We start from the raw sequence: 26,193 nt of genomic DNA, 5'->3' as shown, positions 1-26,193 counted from the left end.
TTTTACATGCTTTGTCGCCTGGAACCAAAACATATTCCTCATGTAACCTATCTAATTCTTTGATTACTTCAGGTTTACTAAACATAGAAGGATATATGGCACTTACTTTTGTTTCAATATGTCTAATGCGGCATCAGGAGAAATACTAACTATGATAATGAATGTACACGTACGTCACAGTAAAAGTAACTGCGCATGTGTGACACTACTGCTTATTTATATATAAATTAAGGAAGAATAAAACTAATGCTTTACTTTATTTTTGACAGAGTGCCAAATATGCAAACTTAAATTGGTTCATTAGTTTCCTGATTCATTGCGTCAGGGTTCGTAGTAAAAGGCAACAATATTATATGTTGTTAATAATAAAACAATCATACATGTATATAAAGCGACTGTAAGACAGGAGATAGTGAGGACCTCTGTAAGTCAGACAAGAGATAGTGAGGAACTCTGTCTTTGATTGTGAGGTTTTCTGATCATTACTTAATTGGATCTGTGCTAATAATTGTGTTGGCTCGCTTACTGACAAAATGAAAGTCGTCACTATATTTATTCGCTGTTTTCTGTACATTATTTTGTGTACTTTGTCAAAAGCAGATGTAAAAACCCAACGCTACACGATGGACACTTCACTTGACAATAAAGTGTCGAATGTCAGCCTCATGGCAATACATCATTCGGAATCTCTCACTGGATGTTCCGCTATGTGTGGTGGACTTTGTGCTTTTTTTGGCTTCAATCCACAGCTAAAGATCTGCCGTATCCATCAGTCATGTGACCCATCAGCCATGACCATTAATGAAACAGGATGGAGGAACTTTTTCCCTGACGGTATGTTGTCTCACAACCTTCCATTTTTGGGACTTGAACTTTTCTAGGCCTTTACGCACTCTGCTCTCTCTCTCTCTCTCTCTCTCTCTCTCTCTCTCTCTCTCAGTAGTGAATGGACTGAATTATGAATGTTAGCAGAAATGTTTGAACCGATGAAATATACTCTTGTTTCTTTTAGAACATTTGGGATATTTTGGATAGATATCATTTTTGTTACGTAAGATCGATATTTCCTTGTCAAGCAATTCAAGGCGATGATAAAGTCAAAGTCTTCTCTCTGTGTTAAAAAAATGGAAAGCAAATCATGCAAACCCTTTACATTCTGATATGTCATACAAGATATTGTATGAATCGACAATCGCATCAACACACCTACATCAGTAGATGCATTGATCAGTACTACAACCTAATATTATTAGTAACAATCAATAGCTGAGCATGCCTTTTTTGCAGGGTGTAATAATGTTCTGAAAACAAGCTGCATGGAAATTTTACAAAGTGACCCAACCGTGAAAGGAAAAGATGGGGTATATTCGATAAGTGTCACTGATAAGAAAAAGACAGTGTACTGTGACATGACTACAGATGGAGGGGGCTGGACGGTGAGTACCTGGAAATGAGAAATACATCCCGCTTGTATTTTTATGGAAAACGAAAATAACGGTGTAGTCCCTTATAGTCTTTGTTAAATATATGAAGGATCTGAGCTGTGCATCAACAATTGCCTGCTCGTTCTGTAAATCAAAATCTTGAGGGATGGATATTGAAAAATATAGATATTGAATAATTACTAATGGTGAAATAACCTGAATTGATGGTTTGATTTACACCCACTACAAATACGAATTATCTGAGAGTTCATAGATACGTGTCGCTAGCAGACACTATAGTAAAGAGGTCATCTTACCTCATTGCCAGTAGTAAAGAAAAACCCAGAAAATTTAAATCTCCCTGAAAAAATACTTTGTGAGGAAGTGCACTTACATGTAGGTGGGAAAATTGTTTGTACCAAAACACACAGTTCTATAACAGGCATCCCCACTTGTTCATTAAACACAATGTGTTCAAATTGAATTAATCTGTACAGCTAAACACAACATTGGGTCGGAATCACCTTTCTAACTCCAGCAAAAATTAACTGCATAGAGTAAAACCAATGTAGAAAGCATCTGTTTTAACGACTTTCAACGTATTCGGAAATAGACGACGATAATTCGTACTAAGTGATGACGGCTTCGTATTTGTATTAAGGAGGTACTCTACATAGTTATAATGGCTGACTTGCATTAAATACCGAGAAGTAATACCCTATTTCACTATATCCATTAATGCATACAGATCTTGAAATGAACTTTGTATACATTTGATTACCTCACAGAAAAATGAAATTTGTAGGTTACATATTTTGTAGGTTATTCAAAAACGACAGGATAATTCTACAGACTTTTATAGGACTTGGGCAGAGTACAAGGAAGGCTTTGGAGACCCATCCAAAAACTACTGGATTGGTAGGTTTACTATTCATGTTATATGTGCAACGATTGAGATAGAAACAGTTTGACATGAATAGATCATTGGGTCAATATCGCTAACCATATTAACATGGTCAATAAGTAAATCTAATTATTCTTACGATATCAGGAAACATGCATCTCCCCAAGACTGGTATATTTAAGTTGAACCCTAGTATGTACTATGTACATGTAGCATGGCTTGCGTAAGTACGTGTTCCTGTATCCACGGTTTCCTGGAAAAACAAGTAATTTTGCATGAAGGAAATGATCTAACGAAAGTAAAATATTGCGGGGACCAGGAAGGTGTGTGTAATTAGATTTTACGTTTCATGTATGAAAAGTAAAGATAACGAACAATGATCAATCTCGTAACTCCTATCAATAGACTCAGTCTCATTTTAAGTCGGCATTTCGCAAATTCTACGGTGGTGATAACAATCTAATTTACAAATACAGCGTATCATTAGGTCGAGTACTGCCTGACGTGTTTCATACCAAATGTTACGCCTTTCTTTACATACTAAGTTTTACTACGGATTCCTGCTTTACCTGATCAAGATAGGGGATTCACGGCGCGTGTGACCGTGAAATGGGGATGCTTACTCCTCCTTGGTACCTTATCCCGCCTCTAGTGCATCCACATGTCCGTGTTTGCCTTATTATTTATTTTTTGTAGAAATGAAGAGAATTACCAATGTCTGTTACACATGTATTCACTATTCCAAAGCGTTTTGGTATATGTTTCATGTTTCCATTTAAATCCTCTATTCTCTATTGTGGCCCGAATCATCCTAGTGGAACCACAATTTGAACCAATTTGACTAACTACCAATGGATATAAGATCAATAATTCCTTATTACAAGTACTATGAAACATGTGTGTTCAAAGTTTTACCCGTCCATGTATATACTAGGATAAAATTATTCCATAATCTGGCCCCACCCTACCCCGTCCATGATTTGATCAAACTTGAATCCATATTTCATGGGGATACTTGTATATTGATATGAACAATTAAGGTTCTGCCGTTTTTGAGAATTACAATTGGAAAGGTTGAGTAATTTGATATCAGGTTCGATGACTGATTTTGCTATTCTTTTTGTCACATGCAGGTTAACTTATTGCATTCATTTTAAAGATAGATTAAAAAAATTTGATGCATTGCCTACCTTGATTGACTGTGGTAAACACTTTGATACATAGAGAATGCTACATGTTAAAATCCATATCGTATCAGCCCGAGTGGCCCCATATTAGCCCTAGGATCGAAGGCCCGAGGGTTAATATTGGGCCTGATGACTGATATGAAATATGCTATGTATTTTAGCATTTGTTTTTTGGTAATACTCTATTTGTCATTTACTGCACTTCTTTTATTCTTATCGATAAATCTTTATACACACTGTAGTGTTTTTGAAGGGGTGGGGATGGTAATCTAATGTATGGGCTCGAGGGCTGATTTTACATTTAGGTACTATTATTTTTATCACATATGCGGGTAAATTTATTGCATTTTAAAGATAGATCAAGGAATATTTGATACATTCATTACCTATCTTGATACACTGATTATTATGAGTGAATACTTGATATGCATTTTTGCACGCCGGTCTGATATGTAATATGGATTTTTGGACCGCTCGTTGATATCGGCTATTGTGACGTCACCCGTATCACTTGGTGCAGAATCTGCATAATCATTACCAAGTATATAATAAATTTGAATATCATTAAGCAATCGTAACATCTAATTATACACGAGAGAAAAAAAAACGTTTGCTTGCGTGAGCTGTTATAAGTCAACAAATATTCTATACCTGATTATGTACAGTATGGTGGTTATTTTTTGTAAGCTTGGAATCAAACATGCCCTAAATTTCTAGAAGAAAAAATTAAAACATCTAATTTCGTGTAAAAGGTTTATTTTGCATATAATTTCTTTCCATGCACCAATATTCTTTTTTATTATATAGCTAATAAATAGTCTATTATAAAATATGCGTAAAATCTAGCGAATGTTAGCGTTCAATATTCTGAGAATTTATTGAACGCCAACTTTGCATTGCATAAATTATGTACGCCCGAAACATTCCGAGTATGAACGTTCAATATTGACCTTACTGTAACGACGTAAACAAACCAAAATGGCAGACGACGGTCCTCCGAATCTGACAGAGTCGGTAATTGATATTTACTTAAACAAAATGTTTTACTGTACATGAATTATGATGTCTCCTTTCACAAAATCAATTTGCTTCATGCATCAATGACGGGTTTAATATTGAACAGTTAAGAAATGCATGCTGATATTGTACACTTTCACCTTAGATGCCAATATTGATGAATTGTCGTTTATTTTGGAGTATTTTGAGTGAAAAGGGATATAATTTAACATCTAAATACTTTAGCTATATAATAAAAGGGTTATTGAACTTATATTGGTGAATATTGACACTCATTGGCTGTCAAAGTGTATTCGCAAGCTCGTGAATTTTCACAGCCAACTCGTGCCAATATTCACCAATATAAGTTCAATAACCCTATATTATTTTTTAAACAGGGAACGATGCAATTCACTATTTAACGAAAACAAACCAGGAACTACGAGTGGAGCTGCTGAGTTTTGATGACGAGAAAGCGTACGCCCTGTACTCCACATTTCAAGTTGGAAACGAGAGCAGTAAATACCGGCTTACAGTATCGGGGTATAATGGAACAGCGGGTAAGAATGTTTTACATATCATCCAAACTCACCACAATCACATCACACACACAACATCATAAAAATGAATTTAATATTTAAAAAAAAAAGCGGTCGATGAATATGGTCTTAAGGGACCATTGTATTGGTTGGTACTAGATGAAAAATATATTGGCATAACCATCATACAAAGGGTTAGGGTTAGGGTGTTTCATACCGATTGTTAGACCGTTCGTGGTACACTGATTTTACTACGTATAACTCCTGATGCTCACGGACGGTGTGACCGGTCGACAGGGAATGATTACTCCTCCTAGTCACCTGCTCCCACCTCTGGCGCGTCCAGGGGTCCGTGTTTGCCCAACTATCTATTTTGTATTGCTTATGGGATTTATGAGATTGGTCACTGTTCTTTATCCTCAACTTTCACACAATTGATCATTTAATTGGTCACTCTTCGTTGATTTCACTGGTCGCGGTAACTTAGTGATAGAGCGTTCGCTTTGTAATGAAAGATAAAAAAAAAAAAGAACGTTCGTTTCGTAGCCGGGAGATCGTGAGTTCGAGTCCCGCTCAAACCATGTCCGATTTAAACATATGACGTGAACATAGGTAGTGATTGATCTTTCGCCAAACGCTCGTGACACTGTATGTAACAAGGAGACGGTATGTAACAACGAGACGGTACATACATGTAACAACGAGACGGTGTGTACCAACGACATGGTATGTAACAATGACACGGTATGTAAAAACGACACGGTATGTAACAATGACGCGGTATGTACCAACGACACGGTATGTAACAACGACACGGTATGTAACAATGACACGGTATGTAACAACGACACGGTATGTAACAATGACACGGTATGTAACAACGACACGGTATGTAACAATGACACGGTATGTAACAACGACATGGTATGTAACAACGACATGGTATGTAACAACGGGACGGTATGTAACAACGAGACAGGACATGTATGTAACAACGATACTTTATGTAACAACGACACGGTATGTAACAACGAGACGGTACATGTATGTAACAACGAGACTTTATGTAACAACGACACGGTATGTAACAACGAGACGGTACATGTATGTAACAACGAGACTTTATGTAACAACGACACGGTATGTAACAACGAGACGGTACATGTATGTAACAACGAGACTTTATGTAACAACGACACGGTATGTAACAACGAGACGATACATGTATGTAACAAGTTGTAGTACAGCGTATCACGAATGGTGACGACGTACAACAACTTTATTTTCTCTTACATACCGTCGCCATTCGTGATACGATTTGTCACAAATTGTTACATACCATGCTGCGAATTTCAATACTACGTCACAAATTGTCACATACCGTGCGGGGACTGCATTTGGGGGGTGATTCCGAAGGGAAAAAAACAGTCTTGTAGATTCCTTTTAATCATTGGGTTTGTCTGTCAGTCTTTCCCGTATTGGTTTTTCAGACTTTTCCGCGTTATGCTTGCGTGGATTCATTTGAAACTTGCAGTGCAGTTTCAGAGTGGCAAACTACAGATCAAGTTCGAATTTTGTAACGTTTGGTGGACCAGTTTTGAAGAAAATAATTTTCACATTTTACGTTTTTCATTCATCGGGATCGGGATTGTGTTCCTGTTCCGATGGAAATGCAGTAAAAGTAGGGTGGATATTTTACCGCCGGACACCGCCAGACACAGCCGGACACCGCCGAGCACCAAAAAATATTATGTATATGTTAAAATAAATTCCCAAAACTTACCATATGTGAATTATTCAACGTATTTAATTCATATTATGAACTTATATGCACTAATATTGTGATAGATTGTACCACAACCGCCGAACATCTGTATAGTACCGCCGAACACCTATATATGTGCTTTATAGTATGAAAGGGGGTATCATGATCCAAGTAATCACTTTTTTTAGGTGTTTATAATTTAAGTTAACTAAATGAATATATAGATATGGAATATAGTGTGCATTCTTTTATTATTATTATTATTGGGAAATACAACAGTTTCTTGTTGGACTCCGATTACGATCACATTTAAGACACCATTATTACCATGAAAAAAAATGAAGCTGCACAACACCCTTGCAATCCTGCACAAATATTTCTGCATTCCTAAATTATGATGATTCAGTAAAGTTGAAAAATTGAAGAAGAAAAATTAAACCCAAGAGTGTTTAAAAATCACCCTTATGCAGCCACCGCCGAACACTTGTAGACTACCGCCGAACACTCAAGAATGTTAATAGAATTGCTGATCACCAAATAATGTTACTTATGTATATAAATTGAGTACAATAGATAAATAAAATAAGTCTTTTTTATTAATCCAAAGTATCATGTATTTGTATCAATAAAGTTTATGTACATCCACCGCCAAACGCTTGCTCTCCATCGCCGAACATCTGTATACTACCGCCGAACACTTAAGAATGTCGGTAAAATGTGATTTATAATATAAGGAATTTAATGTGAATTTAATATATAATGATATCATTTAAAGATATAAGGAAATACATCTATGCTTTATATAATTGTATGAATGAGGATGTCTGCTAATACCACTTGTAATTTGGGGGGATTTTTAAGAAAGCAGAAACAAAAATTCATATTGTGACATCATTGCCCAGCTCAAACCATATGGAGGTATCCTCATATTAGCCAAATTTTGAATAAAAAGTAAATATTTAAACCCAAAGAAAAAAATAGCCTAGATTTGTTTTTAATGAAAAATAAAAATTTGAACCCAAAGAAAAAACAACAACAGCAGCCTAAACCTTTATTTAATCAAATAATAGAATTTTAAACCAAGGAAAAAGAGGGCAGTATAAAATAGTGTTCGAAGAAAAACATTAACAATTTAAACCCATGACAAATAGAAAAAAGAAAAAAAAAATAACAAAAACAACCTTAAAAAATTAACCTGCTTCTTGAAATGTACAGATACAAATTAAATGAACTAAAGATAAAAAAAAAATTATTACTAAAAGAAAATAGAAAATAATATTTTTGTTCTTTTTTTTTTAAATGAAAAAATAACTTAAAATCAAAGGACCAAACTAGAAAACAATATGAAACAGAAGAAACAAATTAATCTAAAAAGAAGAGAGATTAAACTTACTAAAGAAAAAAATTCTTTTCGAAAAGATAAAAAGTAATTTTAAGCTCGAGGACCGAAACCACAAAACATACATTCAATAACAAAGGTTTATTATTATACATCTGCTTATGTACACCATAGATATATAAGATATGTACAATGAGAGAGAGAAAGAGAGAGAGAGCACTAAAACGAAACTAAATCTACTAAACACAAACAAATTGATTTTTTTAAAATTAAGTTTTCTTTGTTGATACGTATTGATACATAAGAGTCAGATTGTATTTGGTTAACTGTTCTTATCGTGTCAGACACGACGCTCTACCAGTGTCCAGACTCAGCTCCCCTCATGCAATCTAACATGTATACCTACGCTATAGGTCCCAAGCCAAATGACTGAAACCACAAAACATACATTCAATAGCAAACGTTTATATACCTGCTTATGTACACCATAGATATATATGATATGTACAATGAAAGAGTGAATGAATGATATTGAAGAGTCGGATTGTATTTGGCAAACTGTTCTTATCGTGTCAAACACGACGCCCTACCAGGGCCCATACTCAGTTCCCCCATGCAATCTAACATGTATACCTACCCTATAGGTCCTAGGACCTCTTAAATTCTTAAACACTGTACAGCAAGGTCCATAATCAGAATCATCGTCGCGTACTCGTTCTTTCCACTCTGGGTCTTTTCCTCTGTGCAGGCTTCTTTGCCACGGATTTAGCTTTATTTACAACTGCATACTGTCAATTGGATGCTATCACCATTTGCGCCTTCCTTTTTCTAGATTGGTCTTTAATGAACTTGTCAAATATGGCATCCTTTTCTTCTTTCCCCTTACATCTCCAAACCTGGTCCGGAATAAGATAATGTCTCTCTGATGACAATGAGCAATAATCCCCGTGACCATGGAGACTACCTCTCACATGAAGAAACTGGGTGGTCACGCAGTCATGTAATTTGTTGATCAAGTCTGGAGTTGATTGAGGCTTCCACTTTACAGCAACTTTAAAAACGTGATTTATACTTTCCGAGTTGTTATTTGTCCATAGTGTTTGTCGAACTTCGTCATTGTCTCGTCTTGGTATATTGACAAAAGATTTTAAACGCGGTTGCGCTTGCTTATCAAAGTATTCTGCTAGTTTTGGGTATTTGCGCAGGTCGTCCTTCAATGTCGTTGGCTTTTCTTTAAAAAAAAATGGTGGTGTCTGCATCTACAAGACCGTCGGGTCCAAAAATAATGTCCATGATGCGCAAACGTTCCTTACTGTCAATTCATATCCTGTCTTGCATGTAATGCTTTAAATTGTTCTTTAAATGTTTAGAGCATAGTCGTCTGGTGGTGTTTGGAAATGCGGATTCAATGGCTTTGGTTAGCGGTTTTTCATCGTCTGATCCAAATGTCAAGTCCTCCTCAATTCTCAATTCTAGATAGTCTAATTTGAATTCTGCTGCCAGGAAAGAGAAGAAACTGTTGTACGCCCGGAAAGAGGCGTCCTTGTGAAGAAGTAGAGGTCCAATGAATATCGGTGGTTCTTTTGTATCTTTATTTGAGAACACGAACACTTTTGTAAACGAGTCCCGTAACAAAAAAAACCTCCCAAGATTGAATGTTCGATCAGGGCCTACTGTTCCCCCCGTTATGGAAAGAAAAGTCTTGATGGCCACCATTTGTTCCTCGGTATAGCAAATAATGGATGGTACTTGGTCTTTCTTGTGTATAATTTGTTGTACAAACGGGTGATCATTCAGCATGGCCAAAACGTGCAAAATGTCATCGGCGATGTTGTTTGATGACGTCGGAACAGTCTTCTTATGTTGTCTGGCTTTGGCATTTTTTATATGTCGGATGTCGCGCGATGCTGTCATTTGGGTCATTTATTTTCATCTGTATGAATATCTCTTTTGGTTTGATGCTATTGTATGACTGTATTTGTCGTATGACCGTTGGATTTGTCCGAATTTCTTCTCTGTCCGTCAAAATATATCTTCCAGTATACTCGAAAATAGCAACGTCTGACAATGAACTGTTGTTTGCGGCTTTAAACCTTCAAACATGTTTCTTGAAGATCTCATTTGATTTAAGCACGGTCTCATATCGATGCATTTCGACGATGTCATCGATCATGTGGATAACGATACGGTTTGTCCTTTGATGCGTTGTTTTATACAATACATGTTTTTCTTGGATACTGTCCGGAAATTGTCTCTCAGAAAATACAGCTGTACATGTCCTCTCCCTTTGGAACTCTCCCATACGCCACAGTCGTCATAATAAGTCCGTTTGTTGTCGCTGGTGCTACCGCGTATGTTGTTAACAAGAAACCATGAATGCAAGGTGAAGATAACGAACAGTGATCAATCTCATAACTCCTACAAGCAATACAAAATAGATAGTTGGGCAAACACGGACCCCTGGACACACCAGAGGTGGGATCAGGTGCCTAGGAGGAGTAAGCATCCCCTGTTGACCGGTCACACCCGCCGTGAGCCCTATATCCTGATCAGGTAAACGGAGTTATCCGCAGTCAAAATCAGTGTGTCAAGAACGGCTTAACAATCGGTATGAAACACGTCAGACAGCATTTGACCCAATGTGAGGTTGCATTGACGAACTAGATCGTTATAACGACCATAGAACCTGCGAAATGCGGACTTCAATCGAGACTGTTGAAATTCTTGCACCATCAACCTGTTTGTCAGCAGCTTACCTCGAATTTGATTTATTCCCAGGGGGACATTCATCAAAAACATACTGCCTCTTGTTGATAAATTGGAAAATTTCTTTGACAGAGAGAAACTTGCCATTTGGTAGTTTATTGATGTTCAGCGGTGCTCGAAAATTGTCACCATCTCCATTTGCCATTTTCTGGTCGTTGTCGTTGTGGTCCTGGTTGTCTGCATTATCGGGAATGGTGATGTCTTGTTGCTCGTCTAATGATGTGTCATTGTGGTCCTCGTCTGTATTGTCGGCTACGTCGATTTCTTGTTGTTCGTTGTTGAAAGTTAACCGGTCCTTGTTGCTGTTAATGGACGTTCTGTCAAGGTTGATCGTTTCGTGTGATTGTGGCGAAGCGTGTGTGTTTGTTATTTTAGGTGAACTATGAAAAAAGGAGCAATTGAAAAATCGGGGTACTTACTGCTTTTACACAGTGGCACGAAATGGTTTGGAGTCCATGTACTGCTTTTGTTGGACATATTTGCGGTATGTGTCCATAAAAGATTTACTTGTGAAACAGGGGTCCATACAGTTGTAGGTACAAAGTCGTTGTTGAGTTTCTGGTAGGTTAAGTCAATGGTGGCGTTGATTGGTGGGTATTTAGAACTTATGGTAATGACAAGGGCGTCTGCTGCAGCCAGAATTGTCCAAACCGATGATGAGGTTCCTGATTTAGCGCACGCAATTGTAGCTTCCTCTAATGATGGCGATAAAATGAAAAGGTCCTTAGCATTTGGTCTCGTTGAATATGTATGTCCGTTCCTACACATATCTATACACGTGCGCAACCTAAGCTCTGTAGCGTGAGATTCATTGTCATATAGAGATGTTGAAATGGTGTTAAACGGGCAATTTCCGTCTTAACGTTCCGTGGTCCGTCATTTGATGGTTGCCCATGATGGTGCGAGCAACGTAGTCAGTGTTTAATAAATCGGAGTCGTAGGTAACGGGCTCCGGAATAGAATCTTTTGGCATGATGAGGAATTCTCGTCGAGCGGCATATCGTAGTGATTGGTATCCACCCTGTGATGCCTGACAAATAAATACACAATCCTCAAACACAATGAGCATACGTTGAAAAGATTGCTAGATGCATACTTATCCCGTAACTTTTAGTTACCAATGTAAACGAGGTACTTGCGCAACTTTTCCTAAGTTATACTATTTAGGATGTTTAAGCAATATTAAAGTCAACTAAAGCAATACTACAAATAATTTGTTTTTAAACTTATGTTTTCCAATCATTAAATATAAATATGTTCGGTAAATCACTTTCATAAAATTATGATTACAGTGCTTGAACATCAATTGATAACTTTGTGCTGAGTTTCAAGTGATACAATATATGTATACTTAACATGTATGAAATGTATGTATGAATTTGACATGATGTACACTGTCATGTTATTTTGATATGCAACCTTCTGTTTGGTACAGGGCATTTCAATCTACACTATCTATTGTGCAATTAGCTTTACCAATTAACGGACTGACATAGATGAAATATAAACACGAACTTTTAACAGGGATTTACGCTGTTGTTGTATTTCTTATCAACGATCGTGAGTTACAATGGTATCATAAATTAGCTTCCGATAGGTGGAAAAACCACATATTTCTCTATTTTGTTAAAAAAAACCCAGTAATGTTGAAGGAATTACTGTTAGTAATACTGAAAAAAAAATCAATTGGTAGATGATACATCAATATATGGTATCTCTATGTTATCTTTGAACCCAAGAATTGCACCACCACTCAGCAATAACTTTAATGATATGGGAACTTGTAGTTGCATTGCATTTATTGACTCTAAAAGAGCAAATTCTTTGTACTCCGTACTGAAAATATTCAAAGAAAAAATGATAAGCATTTTCAGTTGGTTGACCACACAAATCACAAGTAGCATCATCTCGTAGAAATTGACTATGTAAGTCAAAATTTAGATTACTAGCATTATTTCTCAATTGGCAATGCCAGATGTTTGCATTGCGTTTACCATGATTAAACAAAAGTGGTCCCAATATTGACTTAATACATTGGGAGGCCTGTAAATGATTCCAACAAGAATTTTTTTTACCGTTTGTATGAATTTCAGTCCATATAATTTCTAAATCAGGGGAAAGCAAGTCATCTCGTACAACGTAAGCAATTTTGTTTGATATGTACAGAGCAACACCACCACCATGTCTATTTCTATCTTTGCGTATAGGATTATGATAATCTGGGATTTTTATATCTCCATTGTTTATTGTATTAACTAAATGGGTTTCACTAATACCAAAAATGTCATATCCAGATAGTTCAGCAGCAATAATATATCTTTGATTTCTCTAGCTAGATTTAAGATACACGAGGTCAGGCCATGGTCAATGAAGCCTATTCTTTTATTAATTTTAGAAATGATGCCTTTCATTTACAATCAATATGACTAAATCCATGCGTACATTTAGCACAATAATTCAACATTATCAAATACGAATAAAATATTATTCAATTCAATATGCAGATAAGAATATATATAATATAGAAAATGTTATGAATCATGATCTTCAAATTCTTGAAGAATTGTCAAATAACTGAAATTTAATCCTAATAAAACTTAAGTTTTATTTTTTACCAAGGCAAAGCATAATGAAATAAGACATAAAATGGTAGAATTGTTTAAAAAGCGCGGTATTTGTAGAATAAGGACATTTCACTGGACACCGATAAAAGGAATTTACTTCATGGATATACTCAGATTTATATAATACTGGCATACACTGTGCTCCATGATATATGTACATTATAAATGTAACAATAATAGTCAACTCCCCCTGTATTAGGCATGCTACTGGTCATGATGATTTGCATTTGCAGTCTATCTACGAACACGGGACACCACTGTCGTTGCTATTTTTAAGGTCCCTATATCAATTCCTTGAACTGAATGAATAAAGTGATTGGTTTATGGATTTTAGATCTTGCGTTATTTTGGACAAAATTAATCATTCTATTAATATCTGGATAAAGCGTATGAGTTTATGTAACGCCGGACATCGAAAAATGACGACATCTGCTTGTATATAACTCCGTTATTGCCCATAAAATACGTGTAAATTATATTTTATATAAGCTATTGCCATTATTTTCCTAGCCATTGATGTATAAGACTTTGATAATCTACAAAATATACATCTGTGTAAACACAGCGGAGGTATTTTCTTATGCACGTATGAAAGTAACACCAGTACCGTGCGCGAGGTCCATGATTTATCAGCATGCATTAGTATTGTCAGTATGTGTCAGTAAGTATTATCAGTATGTGTCAGTATTATCAGTATGTGCCAGTAAGTATTATCAGTAGGTGTCAGTATTATCGGTATGCGTTAATATTGTCAGTATGTGTCAGTAAGTATTGTCAGTATGTGTCAGTATTATCAGTATGTGTCAGTATTATCAGTATGTGCCAGTAAGTATTATTAGTATGTGTCAGTATTATCAATATGTGCCAGTAAGTATTATCAGTATGTGTCAGTATTATCAGTATGTGTCAGTATTATCAGTATGTGTCAGTATTATCAGTATGTGTCAGTATTATCAGTATGTCCCAGTAAGTATTATCAGTATGTGTCAGTATTATCGGTATGCGTTAATATTGTCAGTATGTGTCAGTAAGCATTGTCAGTATGTGCCAGTAAGTATTATCAGTATGTGTCAGTAAGTATTATCAGTATGTGTCAGTATTATCGGTATGCGTTAATATTGTCAGTATGTGTCAGTAAGTATTTTCGGTATGTGTCAGTATTATCAGTATGTGTATGTAAATATTATCAGTAGGTGTCAGTATTCGCGGGTATGTTAAGGGAGGTCATGCTTCATTCATGCACGTAAATTGCATAATTTTTAAAATCGGTCTTGCATTGAGAGAGGGAGCTACTAACTCTTAAAAACTATTTTGGTTGTTTACATGAGAACACTTTGTATCATAACAACATGACAAACATGCGCTTCCGTATGACGTCATTGCATGTTGTTATAAATAGATCATGGAGGTACCTTAATAGGAAATGTAACAGTAACACATTATCCCAAAATTCAAATATTGGTCTAACTGGCGATAATGACGGTAAAACACACATAGTATATCAGAATTACTGATAGAATCCTACCACTTTCAATAATAAAAATAATTATTGAACATTTAAACACGAAACCATCTAGCTCATGTTTTACATTTTGCATGATGCTATGTAGTTTTCTTTAAAAAATTTCTTAATAGAGGATTCTATCAGTAATTGCCGTGTACAGTAGTTTATGACCTTTCAAACGGTGTATAAAAAGTCTCTAAAAGTATGCGGGCTAATGTGCTACTTTTGCAGTTTTATTTCAGTCTGTGACAGAGGAAAATCGGATCGACATGCTAAATGGAATGTTTTCTCCGTTATACAAAATTGTCAATAAATTATATCAACATACCTTCATAATATCAATAAATTCTCAGCGCTTCACATATATATTCCATATACCCAATGTCATATATTTCAAATTCTCTACATTTTGTCAATATTTGCATGGCACACACAAACAAATTCATTGCATGTGTCAACGTCACTCGATGTATAGTCATGACGTCATCAGTTTACTTTGATATCGATCAGACAAAAATTACACAACAGCAGTATAGCATTTCGAATTTCGTTGGATCTTAGTAGCTGCATGGTTTATTTTATGCATAAAGAAAACTTAAATAAAAAATAAAAACGGAATTTAATATATACTTAGTGTTATACTTATTTCAATTATGACGTCACATTGTTTCGCGGATTTTATCCCAGTAAAAATTTTCATAACCTGCCTTAACGTACCCGCGTTATCGGTATGCGTTAATATTGTCAGTATGTGTCAGTAAGTATTTTCAGTAGGTGTCAGTATTATCAGTATGTGCCAGTAAGTATTATCAGTAGGTGTCAGTATTATCAGTATGCGTTAATAATGTCAGTATGTGTCAGTAAGTATTGTCAATATGTGTCAGTATTATGAATATGTGTTAGTATTATCAATATGTGTCAGTATTATCAGTGTGTGTCAGTATTATCAGTATGTGTCAGTATTATCAGTGTGTGTCAGTATTATCAATATGTGTTAGTATTATCAATATGTGTCAGTATTATCAGTATGTGTCAGTATTATCAGTGTGTGTCAGTATTATCAGTATGTGTCAGTATTATCAGTATGTGACAGTATTATAAGTATGTGTCAGTATTATCAGTATGTGTCAGTATTATAAGTATGTGTCTGTATTATCAGTATGTGTCAGTATTATCAGTATGTGTCATTATTATCAGTATGTGTCATTATTATCAGTATGTGTCATTATTGTCAGTATTATCAGCATGTGACAGGCAGTATTATCAGTCATTATTATCAATATGTGTCAGTATTATCAGTATGTGTCAGTATTATCAGTATGTGTCAGTATTGTCAGTATGTGTCAGTATTATCAGTATGTGACAGTATTATCAGTATGTGTCAGTATTATAAGTATGTGTCTGTATTATCAGTGTGTGTCTGTATTATCAGTATGTGTCATTATTATCAGTATGTGTCAGTATGTGTCAGTATTATCAGTTAGAGTCAGTATTATCAGTATGTGTACGTATTATCAGTATATGTCAGTATTATCAGTATATGTCAGTATGTGTCAGTATTATCAGTATTATCAGTTAGAGTCAGTATTATCAGTATGTGTCTGTATTATAAGTATGTGTCATTACTATCAGTATGTGACAGTATGATTAGTATGTGTCAGTATTATCAGCATGTGTCATTATTATCAATATGTGTCATTATTATCAGTACGTGTCATTGTTGTCAGTATTATCAACATGTGACAGGCAGTGTTATCAGTCATTATTATCAGTATATGTCAGTATGTGTCAGTATTATCAGTGTATATCAGTATTATCAGTATGTGTCAGTATTATCAGTATATGTCAGTATTATCAGTATGTGTCAGTATTATAAATATGTGTCAGTATTATCAGTATATGTCAGTATCATTAGTATGTGTCAGTATTATAAGTATGTGTTAGTATTATCAGTATTTGTCAGCATCATTAGTATGTGTCAGTATTATCAGTATGTGTCAGTATTATCAGTGTGTGTCAGTTTTGTCAGTATGTGTCAGTATTATCAGTATGTGTCAGTATTATCAGTATGTGTCAGTATTATCAGTATGTGTCAGTATCATTAGTATGTGTCAGTATTATCAGTATGTGTTAACATTATCAGTATGTGTTAGTATTATCAGTATGTGTCAGTTTTGTCAGTATGTGTCAGTATTGTCAGTATGTGTCAGTATTATCAGTATGTGTCAGTATCATTAGTATTTGTCAGTATTATCAGTATGTGTCAGTATTATCAGTATGTGTCAGTATCATCAGTATGTGTTAGCATTATAAATATGTGTCAGTATTATCAGTATATGTCAGTATCATTAGTATGTGTCAGTATTATAAGTATGTGTAGGTATTATCAGTATTTGTCAGTATCATTAGTATGTGTCAGTATTATCAGTATGTGTCAGTATTATCAGTGTGTGTCAGTTTTGTCAGTATGTGTCAGTATTATCAGTATGTGTCAGTATTATCAGTATGTGTCAGTATTATCAGTATGTCTCAGTATTATCAGTGTGTGTCAGTATTATCAGTATGTGTCAGTATTATCAGTATGTGTCAGTAAGTATTATCAGTATGTGTCTGTATTATCAGTGTATATCAGTATTATCAGTATGTGTCAGTATTATAAGTATGTGTCAGTATTATCAGTATGTGTCAGTATTATCAGTATGTGTCAGTATTATCAGTGTGTCAGTATTATCAGACAGTATTATCAGTATGTGTCAGTATTATAAGTATGTGTCAGTATTATCAATATGTGTCAGTATTATCAGTATGTGTCAGTATTATCAGTTTGTGTCATTGTTTCATTATTATCAGTATGTGTCAGTATTATCAGTATGTGTCAATAAGTGTTATCAGTATGTGTCAGTATTATCAGTATGTGTCAGTATTATCAGTATGTGTCAGTGTTATCAGTATGTGTAAGTATTATCAGTATGTGTCAGTATTGTCAGTATGTGTCAATAAGTATTATCAGTTTGTGTCGGTATTATCAGTAGGTGATATTCAATCAACGTTAATAACAGCAATGATAGATTGAAATCAACCGTTGTGAACTGTAAGATAAACTTACAAAATGTCGTTCAACCTAATAAATAATATCAATACAAGCCTTGTAGATATGAGAATACTTATATTATCAAAATGTAATTTTAAAGATTTTGATTGATTGCCATTGTTAATAACAGTTATCAATACTTTGTTATAGGAGAGAGTTGATGTTCATAACAGTTATTGATAACAATATTATTATGTTAATAATACTCTGTTGCAGGAGACAGTTGATTCTTATAATAGTTATCAACACTTTGTTGTAGGAAACAGTTGATTGTTATAACAGTTATAAATACTCTGTTGTAGGAGAGAGTTGATGTTTATAACAGTTATCAATACTCGGTTGTAGGAGACAATTGGTGTTTATAACAGTTATCAATAATCAGTTGTAGGAAACAGTTTATGTTTATAACATTTATTAATACTCTGTTGTAGGAGACAGTTGATGTTTATAACAATTATCGATACTTTGTTGTAGGAGATCGTTGGTGTTTACAACAGTTAGTCATACTCTGTTGTAGGAGACAATTCGTGTTTATAACAGTTATTAATATTCTGTTGTATGATACAGTTGGTGTTTATAACAGTTATCAATACTCTGTTGTAGGAGACAGTTGGTGTTTATAACAGTCATCAATACTCTGTTGTAGGAAACAGTTGATGTTTATAACAGTTATTAATACTGTGTTGTAGGAGACAGTTGGTGTTTATACATGAAAGAGTTTTAAATACTCTGTTGTAGGAGACAGTTGATGTCTATAAAAGTTATCAACACTCTGTTGTTGGAGACAGTTGATGTTTATAACAGTTATCAATACTCTGTTATAGGAGACAGTTGATATTTATAACAGTTATCAATACTCTGTTGTTGGAGACAGTTGATGTTTATAACAGTTTTCAATACTCTGTTATAAGAGGCAGTTGATGTCTATAACAGTTATCAATACTCTGTTGTAGGAGACAGTTGATATTTATAACAGTTATCAATACTCTGTTGTTGGAGACATTTGATGTTTATAACAGTTTTCAATACTCTGTTGTAGGAGACAGTTGATGTTTATAACAGTTATCGATATTATGTTGTAGGAGACATTTAATGTTTATAACAGTTATCAACACTCTGTTGTTGGGGACAGTTGATGTTTATAATAGTTATCAATACTCTGTTGTAGGAGACATTTAATGTTTATAACAGTTTTCAATACTCTGTTGTAGGAGACAGTTAATATTTATAACAGTTATCAATACACTTTTGTAGGAGACATTTAATGTTTATAACAGTTATCAACACTCTGTTGTTGGAGACAGTTGATGTTTATAACAGTTTTCAATACTCTGTTGAAGGAGACAGTTGATGTTCATAACAATTTCCAATACTCTGTTGTAGGAGACAGTTGATGTTTAAAACAGTTATCAATACTGTGTTGTAGGAGACATTTGATGTTTATAACAGTTATCGATACTCTGTTGTAGGAGACAGTTGATGTTTATAACAGTTATCAATACTCTGTTGTAGGAGACAGTTTGATGAACCACATTGGACAAGAGTTCAGTACACAGGATCAGGATAATGATGAGTGGAGTAGTGGTAACTGTGCAGTGGACTGGCACGGAGCTTGGTGGTACTCTGCCTGTGCTTACACCAACCTGAATGGACAATACAGAGAGTCTGCTGTGTCTTGTGTCCAATGTCCGTATTGGGTAGATTGGAAATCTCAAACAGCGTTAAAAGGGACAGTGATGCAGATTCGACCGAAGAATTAACATCAATATATACCTGCCTTAACAGATCTATTAACATCAATATATACCGCGCTTACATGTAACAGTTCTGTTAACAACAATATATACTACGCTTAACAAATATGTTAACATTTATATATACCGCGCTTAACAGATCTGTTAACATCAATATATACCGCGCTTAACTGATCTGTTGACATCAATATATGCCGCGCTTAACAGAACTGTTAACATCAATATATACTGCGCTTAACAGATCTTTTAACATCAATATATACCGCGCTTAACAGATCTGTTAACATCAATATTTACCGCGCTTAACATATTTGTTTACATCAATATTTACCGCGCTTAACATATATCTTAACATCAATATATACCGTGCTTAACAGATCTGTTAACAGCAATATATACCGCGCTTAACAGATGACGAAATCATGACCTGGACTTACTTATTTAACATCAGATATCTATAATGATGAGGGATAATAATGGACGGTTCATACAATGTGAATATCAATGAAATGATCATAAGTTTTACATCCTAAATGTTTATTAAGTAGTGGACAGTAGCACACTGTGTAGAATGACTGAGTTAACTGTATAATATACTATATATCATATATTTATAAGCATAAGTCACTGATTAATAAACTCTGACAAATGATCAACACATGCTATGTACTACATGGTCTGTATTAGCTTGATCAACACATGCATGTTTATGGTGTATTATTAATTCTCATGATAAATGCGTGTACATAGTGTAAACATGTATGTCATTAAATAGCTTCTTAAAGAAATAGTTTGTATTCCAGATAATAATCATCATAAATGTAACAGAGCAGGAAGGCAGATGTTGGTTTCATTAATTTATTCAGTAGAAAATAAAGGCATTGACCAACAATAACAGAGAAATAATATTACAATGACCAAATACAAAAGAGAAAACCCCGTAATTGAAATATGATAATTGTAAATTGTACCCACAGTAAACGTTTTAGAAGAATATAAAAAAAATATATATGTACATGCGTTCCGTAAATAATCTAAATTAAGATCTTACAGACTAATATAATCATTACGACTTTGAATGCAACATAACAATAAAGTAGAGAACTTTCAATCAAAACAATTACTTAGATCAGCTCTTTATATAGAAATAAAACATATACTTGAATATAGAAATAACATACCATAAGAAGCGGAAGATATCAGCTGGTAAGTCATCAAAACGTAAACGCAGTAGATTTACACACATACTGATAGACTATTATTGGATAAAGAAATATGAATTGACCAATGAAATCACAGAACCATTGAGATAACAGAAAAAAGAATTACTCAGCCAACTCAATCCAGATTCACAATAGAACTTACGGTAAATTGAATTTTAAGATTGTATTTAATAAAACGGTAAATGAAAAATGATAAAACGAATAACTACATATAGAAATTCATATTTATACTATCACATAAAGACATATCTTTTGATACTGGTACCTATTTTGCATTGTATACAGATGAGTTAACGTAACCCGAATTTTGTAGAGTTACAAAACGGATGTTAATTATTTTCAGGGGTGGGTGAGTCGGGGGAGCATTTAATACCCCAGAGAGTATTTCTCGCAATAGAGTCACGTGATCATACCAGTCACACAGTCCGTAACATTGACATTTTGCATGTTTTTGCCTTTAATGTCTTTACAAATTGTTATGGTATCCATTTTTCATGAATGCTATGCAGTTGTAAAACAATGCGCGGATGAATCTTAACTTATCATTTGTGAAATATTTTCCCCTCATTAATGCTCATTTATCATTGTGGTATCAGAGATGGGGCGATTACATTGTAAATGTAATTGATTACGATTACTTTGAAAATCTATGATTACGATTACGATTACACATATTTTGAAAGTAATTGATTACAATTACGATTACTGTGAAAAGTAATCATGATTACATGAGTATCAGAAGTCCATGTCATAAATATTTATAGTGAAAGGTAGATCTACTCAGATGAACTGCTTAATCTTCAAAGGATTTTTCCAGTGATCTATGTTTGAAGTATTAGTATAAACAAATCCACAGAAAAAATGAAAGATGCTAATTAACAATAGAGCACAGTATAGTGAACTACTAATTAGGAGTGAGCTCATACTCATTAAGTAACAATAGATCAATGAGATGTACAGTAAATGATACAGGGTATACTAGTTCAGATTATTAAGTTTAATTTAAACAGATTTAGACCTTAGTTGCTATTGAATACATGCAAATACTGTAAGTATAATATCATATAGATATGGATAAATCTTATGATGGCACACATAACATACATAAGCTCTAACTGTTATCTATTAAATAATTATTTTATTATAAATATAAAGTAATCATTGTAATCATTATTGTAATCATAAATTACGATTACTTTGCCAAAGTAATTGATTACGATTATGATTACTTTGCTTTAAAAACGAATGTAATCAATTACGATTACGATTACTTAAAAAAATGTAATCGATTGTAATCAATTACGATTACTGATTACGATTACCCCATCTCTGTGTGGTATGGTGATTTTCTTTCTGGTGAGAACAACATGATGCTTTTTGTTAGATTTTAGACAAATATTCGTGAGACTGGGTGTTTTAATTTTGCTCCAAGTCAATATTCAGGCATTAAATTGTAACAATGTAAGGGATATGCATTATGGTATTATCATGCTTTCTGTCTTTTTTCACACTTATGAATATCTAAATAGTCATTTATACATAATATGACATATGTAATTGTATAATATGTATTTCGTAAATAAATTGCTTCTGCACAAGTTCAACACATTGAGTATTCAGTATTTCTATATGACTTCAACAGGTCCAACTTTATACTGCATTAAAAGACTTCGTAAACCAGCACAGTTACTAGTATGTAGAACCCAGACTTCTATGATAATGCACACTATTCAGAGTTATCTGTGCCTGTGCGGGTTCCAAAAAGCTGATGATTGATTATTTGTAGTAAAGAGGAATAAGAAATACACACCAAAGCTAACAAAACTGGTATGGCCAGGGGTACACTGACACGAAATATCTTTTTAAAAAAAACGTTTTTAAAAATAAAACTCTAATCATTGGTGTTATATCTCGCTGTACGCGTGCTTGTGGTGTGTGTGTGTGTGTGTGTGTGTGTGTGTGTGTGCGTGCGTGCGTGCGTGCGTGCGTGCGTGCGTGCGTGCGTGCGTGCGTGCGTGCGTGCGTGAGTGCGTGCATGCGAGTGTGTCAAAATTAAGTATTTACGTTGGAATGTTAAAGAGGAGGTAGTTGTAACCTTTACACTAGTCCATGTGACAAGAGGTGACGCTGCATTGTAACCAGGAGATGAGCCTGGACCGTGTACATCTATTTCTTACTGAGATATCATCCTAAAGTATATCTAATACTCGGAAATGAATAATGATTAATAGTTCATAAATGCAACATATCACTGGGTTTTTTTTTAACTCATAAAGAAGCCCAGCATGTTCTTCTATAGTTAAAGCCCGAGTTGTCCCACAGTTTGAAACCAGCCTTTAACTAAACATCAAGTATGTAAACTATATACAAAATTTAATGTTACATCAGGTTTTCCTCTGAAATCAAAGTTTATTGATTCATTGATTAAATATTGTTTAACGTCCCTCTCGAGAATCTTTCACTCATATGGAGACGTCACCACTGCCGGTGAAGGGCTGCAGAATTTAGGCCTATGCTCGGTGCTTAGGACCTTTGAGCATGGAGGGATCTTTATCGTGCCACACCTGCTGTGACACGGTACCTTGGTTTTTGCGGTCTAATCCGAAGGACCGCCCCATTAAGTCGCCTCTTACGACAAGCAAGGGGGTACTGAGGACCTATTCTAACCCGGATCCCAAGTGAAAAAATCAAAGTTTACGATACTGTATAATTGTCAAAGACTTCAATGTTAGTTCTGAGAGAAAATCATTTAAACAAACTGTGATGGCATGAGCTGCCTCAAATGCAATCTGTGTTCTCCCCCTCTTTTGTACTAGGCCTGACATCACCCTCTGCAGATGTGTTACACTAACTGAATAGTAAGGTAAAAAGTAAAAACAAAAATGTGTTTATGAAAAACTGATGCCCCCCGTATTACAAAACAATGGAATTGTCACAGGTCAAAGAGTATCGTATCAATGGAATTGTCTTGTCACAAGGAGTATACATACCAACTATAAAGCTCTACCTCTTAGGATGTGAACGATATGCTTTAGATAAAAGGTGATTTAGTAAGTCGAAGATAACGAAGGTGATCAATCTCATAACTCCTATAAGCCATACAAAATATATAGTTGGGCAAACATGGACCCCTGGATACACCAGAGGTGGCATCAGGTACCTAGGAGGAGTAAGCATCCCTTGTCGACCGGTCACACCCGCCCTAAGTCCTATATCCTGATCGGGTAAACGGAGTTATCCGTAGTCACAATCAGTGTACCAAGAACGCTCTAACAATCGGTATGAAACACGTCAGACAGCATCTGACCCAATGATAGATTGAATTGACGAATCCGTTGAGAGGTATAAACTCTATATGGGGGCGATATTGGAATATTGCTACATAAATATGGGAAGTTGACGATGGAGAAGCTGAAATCATCCTGTTTGTCATATAGTTGAGTTGTCAGTTTCCCATTTATGTCTACTTTCAATAAAATATTTTCTTTCTAGATTAGTTGATATATCGAATTGACATCTGAATGAAAGTTCTCATTGTTAATAGACAAAACGTCGTAAATATATCTAAATGTCGAATTTAAGGCCACAGCAAGAGAGTTTTTTAATAAATCATGATTCATATGAATATAAAAACAGTTCAGCAAACAAAGGAGCACAATTCCTGCCCATGGGAATTCCAACAGACTGTTGGAAGACCTGATCACGAAAGACCAGGAAGATGTTGTCAATGAGGAACTCTAGCATATTTTTTTATTTCAACTTCAGAGTACTTGTGCGTGAAATCAGAGTGGTGTTAAAAGAAGACATTTTTTGGATGACTGATCACTAGATAGGAATATTTCCGTTTTCGTTTTTGTCTGTGATGTCAAAAAGTCTACTCTTTCATTTTCGTGAGGAATGGTCTTGTAAAGTGTTAAGATAATTCATTTTGAAGATTTCCAAAACTAATTTAAAGGTCAATGTCATGGTCACAAGGTTAACAAGCAATATATCATTAAAAAGGTATTTTCACAAGAAATGCGCACGCTGAATAAAAACACAGTTTACCAGTTTACCATTGGAAAGATATGGCTTATATAGGATTTTTCTAAAAGTATGTCTATGTCAATGTTAATTTCACCAGATCAAATTATTTTAGATGTCAATGAAAAAGTCTTGTCACAAGGAATATACATATTAAATACTAAAGCTATGTCTCTTATGGTGTAAAAGATATTAGCAAGATTAACGATTTTGCCACAGACATATCAAAAATTATATGCCCCCGAATCTTCGAGTCTGGGGACATAAATACAAACACGCATTCCGGGATTTTTGCAGGCAATACAAAGTCCCCTAGCGGTAGGATATTTGAGTCAAAAGTACGGAAAGCGTAACGAAACTCAAACTTGATCTGTAATTAAACAAGACAAAGTAACATCAAATTTCAATTGATTAATTTCATTGGAGAAAAATCCGGAAACTATTTTTTGCAATTCATGAAGGGGTACAATGCAGTCGAAAGTGGGTCAAGCGTAACGAAACTCAAACTTGATCTGTAACTATCCAAGACAAATCCATATATAAAATGTCAGTTAAATATCTTCATTCAATGCGGAAAAAAGTCCGGAATACCTCGAGCAGAATTACATGCAGACGAACGGACAGACAAACCGAGGGTAAACTAGTGGTCTCCTTAGACAGACAGACGGACGGACAGACAGACAGATTGAGAGTAAACAAATAATATCCTTGGGCAAAGCCGACAGGAGACACAGAATGCAATATTCTCTTGCAATTACACCCAACAGCAGACTTTTTTTTTTTACAAATCTTATTTTGAATTTATGTCTGAGAAGAAGAATGACACAGATTTCTAGGTTGGTGTCCTTTCCCGCGACACGGTACATCTGTTTTAATGCCATAACCGAAAGACCCTCACTTTTAAATGCGGAGGGGAATTTACTACACACGTTTACCTTTTAGGTTTGAACCCGCGATGAAAATGATTCAAGATGTTAGATCACTTTGCAAATATATATATTCTTGAATGCAAACACTGGTATTCTGGCTTCGTTATTGATTAAGTAATGGATTG

At 34.8% G+C, this 26,193-nt stretch overlaps 1 protein-coding gene across 1 annotated transcript; it reads left to right on the top strand.

The window, feature by feature from the left end:
• Positions 1 to 315: 315 nt before the first annotated feature.
• Positions 316 to 22,720, top strand: LOC130048551 (fibrinogen C domain-containing protein 1-A-like). Its single transcript, XM_056145416.1, has 5 exons — positions 316 to 834; positions 1,288 to 1,436; positions 2,246 to 2,342; positions 4,910 to 5,071; positions 19,652 to 22,720. The coding sequence occupies exons 1-5, from the start codon at positions 534 to 536 to the stop codon at positions 19,897 to 19,899; spliced, it is 957 nt and encodes a 318-aa protein (XP_056001391.1). The 5' UTR covers positions 316 to 533; the 3' UTR covers positions 19,900 to 22,720.
• Positions 22,721 to 26,193: the final 3,473 nt, after the last annotated feature.

Source organism: Ostrea edulis, chromosome 7 (genome assembly GCF_947568905.1).
Source record: "Ostrea edulis chromosome 7, xbOstEdul1.1, whole genome shotgun sequence".
Taxonomy (NCBI): Eukaryota; Metazoa; Mollusca; class Bivalvia; order Ostreida; family Ostreidae; genus Ostrea; species Ostrea edulis.
The sequence above is the reverse complement of the archived record's forward strand: the minus strand, read 5'-3'. Positions and strand labels throughout refer to the sequence as shown.

Excerpts from the sequence above, each read along its gene's own strand:
- LOC130048551 (XM_056145416.1), top strand. The coding sequence starts at position 534 with ATGAAAGTCGTCACTATATTTATTCGCTGTTTTCTGTACATTATTTTG. Across the intron at positions 2,343-4,909 it reads ATCCAAAAACTACTGGATTG|GGAACGATGCAATTCACTAT; the intron begins GTAGGTTTACTA and ends TTTTTTAAACAG. Across the intron at positions 5,072-19,651 it reads GGGGTATAATGGAACAGCGG|GAGACAGTTTGATGAACCAC; the intron begins GTAAGAATGTTT and ends ACTCTGTTGTAG.